This window comes from Somniosus microcephalus, chromosome 3, assembly GCF_052327205.1.
Source record: "Somniosus microcephalus isolate GS21.2 chromosome 3, FLI_Smic_1.0, whole genome shotgun sequence".
Classification (NCBI taxonomy): domain Eukaryota; kingdom Metazoa; phylum Chordata; class Chondrichthyes; order Squaliformes; family Somniosidae; genus Somniosus; species Somniosus microcephalus.
In genome coordinates, this window is record NC_140989.1 from 163,261,645 (window position 1) to 163,275,504 (window position 13,860).

Below are 13,860 nucleotides of genomic sequence, written 5' to 3' on the forward strand. Positions count from 1 at the left end.
GCCGCTCCCTCGGTATGGCCCTCACCTTTGCTCCCTTAAGTCCAAGGGACGCAGACTTGAACAGATATGGTGGACAACTGGTTTTGCCATTCACTGCCAGATCTGGCTGGACCACATAAAGCATTATCGGGTCCTGCTTTCGTCTGCCAAAATTGCTCACTATTCCGGAATCATTCTGGGTTGCAAAGATAAACCCCAGCTTCTATTCTCCACTGCTAACCTTCCTCTTAAACCCCTCTCCCCCACCTTCGACAACAAGTGTGAGGAGCTCATGGACTTCTTTGTCTCTAAGATTAAGACCATCCATTCAGCTGCCTCTGCCATTTCCCTTCCTTCCCCTAGACCACTGAGTCAAACTTCCTCCAAGGTTCCCCGCTGTCCTAGCCCTGAAATCACATCTTTCTCCAGTTTCTCTCTGATCTTCCCTCATGACCTCTCCACACTCATCTTGTCCATGAGACCCACCTCCTGCTCCCTCGACCCTATTCCCACCAAACTGCTGACCACCCAAGTTCCTTTTCTGGCTCCCATGTTAGCTGACATTGTTAACAGTTCTCTCTCCTCGAGTACTGTATCCCTCTCCTTAAAAAAACCAACCCGACTCCTCCATCCTTGCAAACTACTGCCCCATCTCCAACCTCCCTTTCCTCTCCAAAGTCCTTGAACATGTTGGCACCTCCCAAATCCACACCCATCTTTCTCACAAATCTATGTTTGAATCTCTCCAATCAGGTTTCCGCTCCTGCCACAGTACCAAAACGGCTCTCATCAAAGTCACAAATGACATCCTTTGTGACTGTGACAAAGATAAACTATCCCACCTCATCCTTCTGGACTTGTCTGCAGCCTTTGACACGGCTGACCACTCCATGCTTCTCCACCCTCTGGACTCAACAATTTCAGATCATAACCTCGGCCCCTATCACATATATATTTTTTATTATCCACACTTTTTGTTTGTGCTTCTTTTTTCTTCCCTCCCACATGGCAGCTGTCTTTCATTCTGCCAGCGCAATTCACACTCCATCTAGAGTCATCCTTTGTTTCTTAACCTGTCCCATTACCATCTCCTCTTGCCTTGAATATCTCTTAATGCCTCTTTACTTCTCCTGCTTTCCATCCTATCACAGACCTTCCCTTTTGTTCTTTCATCCCCTCCCCCATTTCCCAGCCCCTAACTTTCTTTAAAATCTGTTCCTTTTCCTGCTTTTTTCCAGTTCTGACAAAAGGTCTTCGACCTGAAACGTTAACGGTTTCTCTCTCCACGGATGCTGCCTGGCCTGCTGAGTTTTCCAGCGTTTTCCGTTGTTATTTCACCTCTCCACCATTGTCCAGCTGGGTGGGACTGCACTCGCCTGGTTCCATTCTCATCTATCTAATCGTAGCCAGAGAATCACCTGCAACGGCTTCTCTTCCGATCCCACATCGTTACCTCTGGTGTCCCCCAAGGATCTATCCTTGGCCCCCTCCTACTTCTCATCTACATGCTGCCCCTTGGCGACATCATCTGAAAACACTGTCAGTTTCCACATGTACGCTGACGACACTCAGCTCTGCCTCACCACCACCTCTCTAAATTGGCAGACTGCTTGTCCGACATCCAGAGAAATTTTCTCCAATTAAATATTGGGAAGACCGAAGCTATTGTTTTCGGTCCCTGCCACGAACTCTGTTCCCTAGCCACTGACTCCATCCCTCTCCCTAACATCTGTCTGAGGCTGAACCACACTGTTTGCAACCTTGGTGTTATACTTGACCCTGAAATGAGCTTCCGACCATATATCCACGGCATAACTAAGACCACCTATTTCCACCTCCGTAACATCACCCGTCTCCACCCTTGTCTCAGCTCATGCAATGCTGAAACCCTCATCCATGCCTTTGTTACCTCTAGATTTGACTATTCCAACACACTCCTGGCTGGCCTCCCATGTTCTACCCTACTTAAACTTGAGATCATCCAAAGCTCGGCTCCCCGTGTCCAAACTCGCACCAAGTCCCGTTCACCCATGTGCTCGCTGACCTACATTGGCTCCCGGTTAAGCAATGCCTCAATTTCAAAATTCTCAACATTGTTTTCAAATCTCTCCACGGCCTCGCCCCTCCCTATCTATGCAATCTCCTCCAGTGCACAGGGCCCACGTATTAAAGGGAAATTGTTCTCAGAGCAGGATCGCCTACATGAGGCATTTGAATCCATGCAAAATACTCCACAAGGTCTGGCAAGGAGTCCTCCAGCAAGATCTCTGCAGTTGGGTGGAGAAGCGGTTGTCTGCTGAGGGGCGGGTGCCAGCGGGGCGAGGAGCTCTGACTGCCGCTACAGGGGCCTTGGGCTATAGGAATAAAGAGGCCCCATTTTGCAGCTTTGATATTTTGGACAACTGATCTATGAGACCCTGGAGGCAGAGAGTGCCTGCCCAGGGACGTGCTCCCACACAGACCAGTGGACTCACCGAGGGCGAGCCCAGCGGCAAAGGCACAAACAGAGATCACGAACTGAGATTTCAGTCGGGGCGGCGAAGTTGGGAGTCGATGAATTCAAATTTTTTCAGATGAAAAAATGGAAACATTCTAAAACTTTTCAACGGTTAGGAGAGCCACGGGTACAGCAGTTGAATTTTGTGAAAGAGAAAGACACTTTTAGCCACAAGAGATGGAAATCGTTTGATTCAAAGAGAGGTCGGAACAGAAAATTGTCAGAATTCCAACTCACAAATGAATCAGGAGGATGAGGAAAACTATTTTTACTCAGCGAGTTAAGATGATGTGGAATGCACTGCCTGAAAGGATGATGTGGAATGCACTGCCTGAAAGGTGGTGGAAAGAGATTCAACAGTAAATTATACAAGGTCATTGGGTAATACCTGAAAAGGAAACATGTTCCCGGCTATGGGGAAAGGACAGGGAGTGGGACTACTGCACAGTTCTTTCACCAAATGGCCTCCTTGTGTGCTGTATGTCTATGATAGAACTGTATTGATTAGATAATTCATTGATTCCCAGAGAGGAGGGGAAATCAGGTAAAATTAAGCTAAGTGAAAAATATGTGTAAACGATTAACACCGACAGTTCAGGTACCAATATTTACATTTTGAACACTGCAGGAAAACTCACCTCTTCTGCCATCTTCTTGACCTCCAGCATACCATCATCACGGACCTAAAAAGAGAAAATAATCATCCTTTAAACAACCAGAAGAACACTAGGAGTTTGGATGCTTTCTTTTAACTTCAGAACCACTTTTCAGAAAACATGCAAGGCAAAACCACAAACATAATTTTACTTGAAGGTTACAGAGCATGGGGGGGTGGGGGGGGGGGGCGATCAATCAAAACCACAGAACATCAATCACAGGCTCACCAATATTTAAATCAATAAAAGTTGCGTTTCTATGCTTGCAGAAAATAAAAACTTTAGTGACCAAGAATATTACACGGACTCTGTTGTAAACAACGATAAAGTGATGAGACAGACAGTCATTCATTCAGTCCCAGTGTCCTGATGATACTGAAAACTTATGTCATCAGAACCTTTATGTGTCACCCATGGCTCAGTGGGCAGCACTCTCACGTCCGAGTCAGAAGGTAGTGGGTTCAAGTCCTACTCCAAAATCTAAGCTGACACTTCAGTGCAGTACCGAGGGAGTGCTGCACTGTCGGAGGCGCCGTCTTTCGGATGAGATGTTAAACCGAGGCCCCGTCTGCTCTCTCAGGTGGATGTAAAAGATCCCATGGCATTATTTCGAACAGCAGGTGAGTTCTCCAGGTGTCCTGGCCAATATTTATCTTTCAACATCACTAAAACAGATGATTTGGTTGTTATTTCATTGCTGTGACAGTGACTACACTTCAAAAGTACTTAATTGACTGTAAAGGACTTTGGGACATACTGAGGTTGTGAAAGGTGCTATAGAAATGCAAGTCTTTCTTTATGATTGAGTTAACAGCCTCCATCGGAGCCATATCCATCAAATCAATGTTACTGCATTCAATGGATGAGGGCACACAAACTGGTGCTTCCCTCTTGAAATCTTCCCCGAAACAGATTCAGCTGAACCCAAAGAGTGCTTTAATCGGCTACCACCTCGGTTGTTTTCATATTGTCAGGTTATCACCCAGGGGCACCAGCACCTTAGTGTAGTGGTTATGTTACTGGACTAGTAATCCCACCATGGCACTTGGAGAGTTTAAAAATCAGTTAAAAAATATGGAAATAAAAAAAGCTGGTATCAGTAAAAGTGACCATGAAGCGGTCGGATTGTTGTAACAACCCAGCTGGTTCACTGATGAACTTTAGGGATGGAAACCTGCCATCCTTACCCAGTCTGGCCGATATACGACTCAAGTTCCACACAGTTGACTCTTAACTGCCTCTGAAGTGGCCTAACAAGCCACTCAGTCAAAGAAAGACTTGCATTTATATAGCACCTTTCACGACCACTGGAAGTCCCAAAGCGCTTTACAGCCAATGAGTACTTTTTGAAGTGTGGTGACTGTTGTAATATAGGAAACGTGGCAACCAATTTGTGCACAGCAAGCTCCCACAAACAGCATTGTGATAATGATCAGATAATCTGTTTTTAGTGGCGTTGGTTGAGGGATATTGTCCAGGACACCGGGGAGAACTCCCCTGTTCAAGGGCAACTAGGGATGGGCAATAAATGCCAGTGACGTCCACATCCCGAGAATGAATCAATAAATACTGCCAGGTGCTCAATGTCAGCAAGGACATGGGTCTCAGTGACTGAAATAAACCACCATTGACAAAGGAACTAGAACATGCACAGAACAGAGACTCCTGCACCACACATCTGTAGTACTCTTTCAGACAAGGATTCACATCAGGAGGGAAAGGGCGGGAAAGGTTAAGGACTGAATCCACTTTCTGACTGTCGACCAAAAAGAAACCTAACAAAGTCAAGTTTTTTTTCATGCATCTTGAAATCCCACCTGTACAATGGCCAGTCCTGGATGAAAGCTAGGCTCACATTTCTGCAAAGCAACCAACTCTGCTTTACAATTCAGGATTATTTGCCTAGAGGGAGAATTCAACAGAAATGTTCAGTTAGTTTTAACAGTAATTGAAAATCATCATCTATCTATATATATAAATCGGTACATCTGTCTGTCTGTCTGTCATTCTGTCTGTCATCACCTGTGCGTCTGTCGGGCTATGCGCTCGAAAGTTACAGGACGTACCTACGCGCGCGTTACCTCCAAAGAAAGCTTACGCTTCCGAGACGGTTTTAAGCGTATTTACGTTTCGGCCGGGCTAAAATCGCGCCCACGGTATCCGAAAAACCTTCAACGTTCCGCTCATTAGCATCTCATTATCCGCTCATTAGCGACAGAGTGACCTCGAGGTCGACCAATCGTACGGCGGCTTGCTGCCGCGTGCGGCCGGGCCCTCCTACGGTCGAGTGACGGGACGATTGACCAATCCTACGCTTTGGTGACCTGACGGTCGACCAATCGGTGCGTGTGTGGGCGGGCCTTATCGTTCTGAACCGAGGTGAGTCGCCGCCATCTTGCTTCCATTCTTTTTCCTGCTTTCTGCGTCTTTCTTTTCAAATATACATTTCCAGCAAAATAAAATTCAATTTATTAAATTCTTTTAAAATAAATCACTCATTTGTAAATATTTTATCTAACCTGAACATTCTTTTTCCTACCTTTGCCCGTTTTTTTCTTAGGGCTGAAAGCCTGGGCCTTTCTTGCCCAGCCAGGCCCGAGCTAGGTAACTGGGCTGCTGCTAAGCTCCTCACTCCCCCACCCCCGCCGTGTCACGTTACCCAGGGCAATGGCGTCAGCCACGAGGGTCAGGGTGCGCGCGCAGCAGGAGCAGGTGAGACGCGGCGTCTCTGTTCCGCGCTCGGCGGGGGGGGGGGGGGGGCGGGGCTCGGCCGCCGGCCGTCTCTCAGAGCCGCAATCGGGCTCGGCCGGGGGGGGGGGGGGGGGGGGCAGGGCTCGGAGAGCGGGGCTCTCGGCCGGGGGGGGGGGGCGGGGCTCGGAGAGCGGGGCTCTCGGCCTGGGCCCCCCCCGCCCCTTCCCTTCCCCCCCTTCCCCTTCCCCCCCGCCCTCCCTTCCCCCCCACTCTTTCCCCCACCCACTCTCTCTCTTCCCCCGTCGCTCTCTCTCTTCCCCCCAGTCGCTCTCTCTCTTCCCCCCAGTCACTCTCTCTCTTCCCCCCAAGTCGCGCTCTCTCTCTCTCTCTTCTACCCCCCCCCCCAACCCAGTCGCTCTCTCTCTCTCTTCCAACAACATGCCCTCGAAAAAGCCTCGGCACCGCCGGGCACTTCAGCTAGTCTATATATATAAAAGGATACTTCTGTCTGTCATTCCGTCTGTCTTTCTGTCTGTCTGTCTGTCTTGATTTAACTCGAAAGTTAGAGCGTACCTACACGTGCGTTACGTCGAAAGAAAGCTGACGATTCCAGAACCGTCCTAAGCATATTTACGTTTCGGCCGGACAAAAATTGCGCCCGCGGTATCCAAAAAACGTTCAACATTCCGCTCATTAGCATCTCATTATCCGCTCATTAGCGACAGAGTGACCTCGAGGTCGACCAATCGTACGCCGGGTTCCTGGCGCGTGCGGGTGGGCCCTCCTACAGTCGAGTGACGGGACGATTGACCAATCCTACGCTTTGGTGACCTGACGGTCGACCAATCGGTGCGTGTGTGGGCGGGCCTTATCGTTCTGAACCGAGGTGCGTCGCCGCCATCTTGATTCTAAACTTTTCATTTTTTTCCCGCTTTCTGCGTGTTTCTTTTCAAATCTACATTTCCAGCAAAAAAAAAGTTGCTTTTAAAAAACAAATTGTTTTTAAAAAAAGTTAATTAATTTGTAAATCTTTTCTCTAACCTCTATAATTCTCCTACCTTTCACCGTTTTTCCAGGCCCGGGGCCTAGGCTTCTCCAACTGCCAGCAGTGCAACTCTAGACACAGGCTCCCGGCCTAGGCAGAGACAAACACTGGCAGAGGAGAGAGGGTGTGCTGCCTCAGCTCCATTCCCAGGGTCAGTAGGTGGGGAGGCTTCATAAGCAACTGGGGTAGGTCGCAAGCCCCGAATAATAATCTGAAGATCCTGTGTTTGCAGCTGAGGAAATTTCTTCTGCTGACAGCCCCAGATTAACGGCAGCCATCTTTGTCAAGGAGGGCAAAAAGTTTCAGTGCGACGCCATTTTGATTCAGTGTGTAACAGAGTGCCTGCGCGGCCATCTTAGTACAGGAACAGAGAGTGGGTGGGGCTTGTGTGCTCCAAATCGGGTCCTGGTGACCGAGACAGGCAATCGACTGTGTGGGCGGGGCCTAATCTTTCCAACTGAAAAGCAAGCGGCGGCCATTGTTTGTGGTACAACACTGAGAGGTGAGGACCCCTTTTTTAATAAAAAGATTGGTGAGGTTGTAAAGTGTATGTTATAGAAAGATTGACCAAAAATGTTTTATAAGTACAGGAGACTTTGTGCTATCCAGAGGTGAGCTATCCGGCAATCTGGAGCCACCACAAAAATCAGCAGCCGTTTTTTATTTTGTTTGTTTATTTTCCTTTGTTTGAACAGTCAAGCTGTGCAAGGTCTGTAGCTATAGCAACAGCTTCAGCTGCAGAGCTTTAGGGCCACACCCGAAGCTGTTGCTAAGCAACAGTGTTTGTTGTCAAATACGGAGATAAGAATCTCCGTATCTCTCAACATTAACTCTGGAGAGTAGGGCAGTTTTAAGGCAAGGCAGCAGCTCGGTCCCGTGGGTGCCGGATAGCACAAAGTTTCCTGTACTTTAAGTATATCTCCCCCTCCCTTTCCACCCCCCACACCCCCTCCCCCCCCACCCCTTCCCCCCAACCCCCTTCCCCCCCTCACACCCCCTCCCCCCTCACCCCCCTTCCCATCCGCTCTCTCTCTTCCCCCCGTCGCTCTCTCTTCCCCCCCAGTCGCGCTCTCTCTTCCCCCCCCCAGTCGCTCTCTCTCTTCCCCCCCAGTCGCTCCCTCTCTTCCCCCCTTCGCTCCCTCTCTTCCCCCCCAGTCGCTCCCTCTCTTCCCCCCCCAGTCGCTCTCTCTCTTCCCCCCAGTCGCTCTCTCTCTTCCCCCCCAGTCGCTCTCTCTCTTCCCCCCCAATCGCTCTCTCTCTTCCCCCCATCGCTCCCTCTCTTCCCCCCCAGTCGCTCCCTCTCTTCCCCCCGTCGCTCTCTCTCTTCCCCCCCAGTCGCGCTCTCTCTTCCCCCCCAGTCGCTCTCTCTCTTCCCCCCCAGTCGCTCCCTCTCTTCCCCCCTTCGCTCCCTCTCTTCCCCCCCAGTCGCTCCCTCTCTTCCCCCCCCAGTCGCTCTCTCTCTTCCCCCCCAGTCGCTCTCTCTCTTCCCCCCCAGTCGCTCTCTCTCTTCCCCCCCAGTCGCTCTCTCTCTTCCCCCCATCGCTCCCTCTCTTCCCCCCCAGTCGCTCCCTCTCGTCCCCCCGTCGCTCTCTCCTCCCCCCCCAGTCGCGCTCTCTTCCCCCCACCCCCTTCCCCCCCTCACACCCCCTCCCCCCCACCCCACACACCCTCCCCCCCACCCCACACACCCCTTCCCCCCTTCCCATCCGCTCTCTCTCTTCCCCCCGTCGCTCTCTCTCTTCCCCCCCCAGTCGCTCTCTCTTTCCCCCCAGTCGCGCTCTCTCTTCCCCCCCAGTCGCTCTCTCTCTTCCCCCCCAGTCGCTCTCTCTCTTCCCCCCCAGTCGCTCTCTCTCTTCCCCCCCAGTCGCTCCATCTCTTCCCCCCCAGTCGCTCTCTCTCTTCCCCCCCAGTCGCTCCCTCTCTTCCCCCCGTCGCTCCCTCTCTTCCCCCCCAGTCGCTCCCTCTCTTCCCCCCGTCGCTCTCTCTTCCCCCCCAGTCGCTCTCTCTTCCCCCCCAGTCGCTCTCTCTCTTCCCCCCCAGTCGCTCCCTCTCTTCCCCCCGTCGCTCTCTCCTCCCCCCCCAGTCGCGCTCTCTCTTCCCCCCCAGTCGCGCTCTCTCTTCCCCCCCCAGTCGCTCTCTCTCTTCCCCCCCAGTCGCGCTCTCTCTTCCCCCCGGTCGCTCTCTCTCTCTTCCCCCCCGTCGCTCTCTCTCTCTTCCCCCCCAGTCGCGCTCTCTCTTCCCCCCCAGTCGCTCTCTCTCTTCCCCCCCAGTCGCTCTCTCTTCCCCCCGTCGCTCTCTCTTCCCCCCGTCGCTCTCTCTCTTCCCCCCCAGTCGCTCTCTCTCTTCCCCCCCAGTCGCTCTCTCTCTTCCCCCCCAGTCGCTCTCTCTCTTCCCCCCCAGTCGCTCTCTCTTCCCCCCCAGTCGCTCTCTCTCTTCCCCCCCAGTCGCTCTCTCTCTTCCCCCCCAGTCGCTCTCTCTCTTCCCCCCCAGTCGCTCTCTCTCTTCCCCCCGTCGCTCTCTCTCTTCCCCCCCAGTCGCTCTCTCTCTTCCCCCCCAGTCGCTCGCTCTCTTCCCCCCGTCGCTCTCTCTCTTCCCCCCCAGTCGCTCTCTCTCTTCCCCCCCAGTCGTTCTCTCTCTTCCCCCCCAGTCGCTCTCTCTCTTCCCCCCCAGTCGCTCTCTCTCTTCCCCCCCAGTCGCTCTCTCTCTTCCCCCCCAGTCGCTCTCTCTCTTCCCCCCCAGTCGCTCTCTCTCTTCCCCCCAGTCGCTCTCTCTCTTCCCCCCAGTCGCTCTCTCTCTTCCCCCCCAGTCGCTCTCTCTCTTCCCCCCCAGTCGCTCTCTCTTCCCCCCGTCGCTCTCTCTTCCCCCCCAGTCGCTCTCTCTTCCCCCCGTCGCTCTCTCTTCCCTCCCAGTCGCTCTCTCTCTTCCCCCCAGTCGCTCTCTCTCTTCCCCCCCAGTCGCTCTCTCTCTTCCCCCCCAGTCGCTCTCTCTCTTCCCCCCCCAGTCGCTCCCTCTCTTCCCCCCTTCGCTCCCTCTCTTCCCCCCCAGTCGCTCCCTCTCTTCCCCCCCCAGTCGCTCTCTCTCTTCCCCCCCAGTCGCTCTCTCTCTTCCCCCCCAGTCGCTCTCTCTCTTCCCCCCCAGTCGCTCTCTCTCTTCCCCCCATCGCTCCCTCTCTTCCCCCCCAGTCGCTCCCTCTCTTCCCCCCGTCGCTCTCTCCTCCCCCCCCAGTCGCGCTCTCTTCCCCCCACCCCCTTCCCCCCCTCACACCCCCTCCCCCCCACCCCACACACCCTCCCCCCCCACCCCACACACCCCTTCCCATCCGCTCTCTCTCTTCCCCCCGTCGCTCTCTCTCTTCCCCCCCCGTCGCTCTCTCTTTCCCCCCAGTCGCGCTCTCTCTTCCCCCCCAGTCGCTCTCTCTCTTCCCCCCCAGTCGCTCTCTCTCTTCCCCCCCAGTCGCTCTCTCTCTTCCCCCCCAGTCGCTCTCTCTCTTCCCCCCCAGTCGCTCCATCTCTTCCCCCCCAGTCGCTCTCTCTCTTCCCCCCCAGTCGCTCCCTCTCTTCCCCCCGTCGCTCCCTCTCTTCCCCCCCAGTCGCTCCCTCTCTTCCCCCCGTCGCTCTCTCTTCCCCCCAGTCGCTCTCTCTTCCCCCCCAGTCGCTCTCTCTCTTCCCCCCCAGTCGCTCCCTCTCTTCCCCCCGTCGCTCTCTCCTCCCCCCCCAGTCGCGCTCTCTCTTCCCCCCCAGTCGCGCTCTCTCTTCCCCCCCCAGTCGCTCTCTCTCTTCCCCCCCAGTCGCGCTCTCTCTTCCCCCCCGTCGCTCTCTCTCTTCCCCCCGGTCGCTCTCTCTCTCTTCCCCCCCGTCGCTCTCTCTCTCTTCCCCCCCAGTCGCGCTCTCTCTTCCCCCCCAGTCGCTCTCTCTCTTCCCCCCCAGTCGCTCTCTCTTCCCCCCGTCGCTCTCTCTTCCCCCCGTCGCTCTCTCTCTTCCCCCCGTCGCTCTCTCTCTTCCCCCCCAGTCGCTCTCTCTCTTCCCCCCCAGTCGCTCTCTCTCTTCCCCCCCCAGTCGCTCTCTCTCTTCCCCCCCAGTCGCTCTCTCTCTTCCCCCCCAGTCGCTCTCTCTCTTCCCCCCCAGTCGCTCTCTCTCTTCCCCCCCAGTCGCTCTCTCTCTTCCCCCCCAGTCGCTCTCTCTCTTCCCCCCGTCGCTCTCTCTCTTCCCCCCCAGTCGCTCTCTCTCTTCCCCCCCAGTCGCTCTCTCTCTTCCCCCCCAGTCGCTCGCTCTCTTCCCCCCGTCGCTCTCTCTCTTCCCCCCCAGTCGCTCTCTCTCTTCCCCCCCAGTCGTTCTCTCTCTTCCCCCCCAGTCGCTCTCTCTCTTCCCCCCCAGTCGCTCTCTCTCTTCCCCCCCAGTCGCTCTCTCTCTTCCCCCCCAGTCGCTCTCTCTCTTCCCCCCAGTCGCTCTCTCTCTTCCCCCCAGTCGCTCTCTCTCTTCCCCCCCAGTCGCTCTCTCTTCCCCCCCAGTCGCTCTCTCTTCCCCCCGTCGCTCTCTCTTCCCCCCCAGTCGCTCTCTCTTCCCCCCGTCGCTCTCTCTTCCCCCCAGTCGCTCTCTCTCTTCCCCCCAGTCGCTCTCTCTCTTCCCCCCCCAGTCGCTCTCTCTCTTCCCCCCCAGTCGCTCTCTCTCTTCCCCCCCAGTCGCTCTCTCTCTTCCCCCCCAGTCGCTCTCTCTCTTCCCCCCCAGTCGCTCTCTCTTCCCCCCCAGTCGCTCTCTCTCTTCCCCCCAGTCGCTCTCTCTCTTCCCCCCAGTCGCTCTCTCTCTTCCCCCCCAGTCGCTCTCTCTCTTCCCCCCCAGTCGCTCTCTCTCTTCCCCCCCAGTCGCTCTCTCTCTTCCCCCCCAGTCGCTCTCTCTCTTCCCCCGTCGCTCTCTCTCTTCCCCCCGTCGCTCTCTCTTCCCCCCGTCGTGCTCTCTTCCCCCCAGTCGCTCTCTCTCTCTTCCCCCCGTCTCTCTCTCTCTCTCTTTCCCCCCAGTCGCTCTCTCTCTCTCTTCCCCCCCCCAGTCGTTCTCTCTCTCTCTTCTCCCCCAGTCGCTCTCTCTCTCTCTTCCCCCCCAGTCGCTCTCTCTCTCTCTCTCTTCCCCCCCAGTCGCTCTCTCTCTCTTCCCCCCCAGTCGCTCTCTCTCTCTCTTCCCCCCCAGTCGCTCTCTCTCTCTCTTCCCCCCCCAGTCGCTCTCTCTCTTTCCCCCCCCCAGTCGCGCTCTCTCTCTCCCAACAACAATATGCCCTCAAAAGACCCTCGGCACCGCCCGGCACTTCAGCTAGTCTCTATATAGAAAAACAAACATTACATCAACGACTACATGCCGTTTGCGAGAAGTTGTATTACTTTCTTTTGGATCAATTTTCAGTGCACTCCCTTCATCCGTGATCTTAGACTGTATTTACACAACTGTAGTGCAAGTATAAAGCGGTTACACAGTGCAACACTGTAGTGTGAATTTGGAGTTGGGACCCAAACTAACGCTGCAGCAAAGCAGAGCAAGACTTCTCCTTCACTCCTCTTCGCTGCAGTCAGAATGGGGCTCACTCCCAGTGTAGATTACAACTTTGGTGTGAAGTGGAACAGCTTCACACGGACAATATAATCGTGTAAAAGCTGCTGTACTGGCAGAGGAAAAGAAGCAAGATTTTCTATTGATAAGACTGTGAATATGCAGAGAAGTCCCATTAAAAGCTCCTGTTTGCAGTCGTTAGTATTTGTGATTGACCTCATATCCAGCTATTACCCATCAATCAATGGCTAAGAAGCAAGTGCATTCGTCACACTGACCAACAAGCAGTCAGAACGGCATTAATCGCTCGCACTGACTGGGTAAACACATGTACGTGGGATTTAACAATACTGTTCTGAGGGAAACTGTCTCCCACAAGAGAACTAAGGTCATCTGGGACAACCAAAGACAAGTTGCAATTAGAAGATATACAGAAATCACAGCACAGGAAGCCATTCAGCCCATCGCTCCTCTGCCCACGCTAGCACTTCAACTGGCCCTATCTAATCCCATTCCCCTATATCCTTTTACATTCTTCCTTTTCAAATCTTATCCAATTCTCTTTTAAATGATGTTAGTCTCTTCTTCAACAGCCCTGTGTGGATCAGCATTCACTGATCTAATGACCCTCTGCATTGAAACATTCTTTCTCAACTCCCCCTTTAGTTTCCTGCGCCCCTCGTTACTGATTTGCCAACAATGTGCAAATAACCTTTCGCTATTTATCCTCTCGGAAGCTTTCATAACTTTTAACCACTCTTGTAGAATCCTCCACAACTTCCTCTGTTCCAGTGAAAAAGCCCCAAATATTCACCTATAATTCTAAACTCTCCTTCCTGGTACCATTCTAGTCAATCTTCAAACTGTTCTTTCCTCGGTTCAAATATCTTCCTTTAATGGGGTGCCTGAAACTGCACTCAACAATCTGTGGCCTTTATTTTTCCACCTCAGCAGTTGTCGCTATGTTTGGAATCGATGGGGGGAATTTTTACTTACCAACACAGAGCTTGTTGGGGAGGAGGGGGTGCCCGGTAGCGTGCAGGAAACCCGGAGGTCTGGGTCTCCCCGCACGCTGTGGAGATTTAACTCCACAGTGTGCGTCTTTTGTCATTCACAGGTTCCCCGCCCGGAAGTCAGCCTGATTGACAGGCTTGGATTTGTCAGGCAGGGAGCAAGCTGCAGAACCAGGTAGGTCCCATCCACAACCCTGAGGGGGGAGGGGGGGAGGGGGGTTCCGATGCCCGACCTCAAGGATGGGGGAGCGGAGTGGGCGAACCCCGACAATTGGGCGGGGATTCCCCCCCCAACCCGCCCCTGGGGTTGGGAATTCCCGACCACCGTGTTTCCTTCATTACAACAGTGACTACACTGCAAAGTGGGAGTAAAGCGTTTGGGGACGTCCCGAGGTCGGCGCTATAGAGATACAAGTTCGTTCATTCTTCCTCTTTATTTAAAGACATT

The 13,860-nt window shown here is 53.9% G+C and overlaps 1 protein-coding gene across 2 annotated transcripts in view; it reads right to left on the reverse strand.

The window, feature by feature from the left end:
• Positions 1-13,860, reverse strand: part of mthfd1l (methylenetetrahydrofolate dehydrogenase (NADP+ dependent) 1 like) — a 725,847-nt gene that overhangs the window by 263,856 nt on the left and 448,131 nt on the right. For both annotated transcript variants that reach the window (XM_085981835.1, XM_085981834.1), the window contains exons 2-3: positions 4,950-5,034; positions 3,115-3,159 (exon numbers count right to left, since the gene is read on the reverse strand). In XM_085981835.1, the coding sequence (XP_085837961.1) occupies positions 3,115-3,159; positions 4,950-5,034 (130 nt within the window). The remainder of the gene's footprint in view (positions 1-3,114; positions 3,160-4,949; positions 5,035-13,860) is intronic.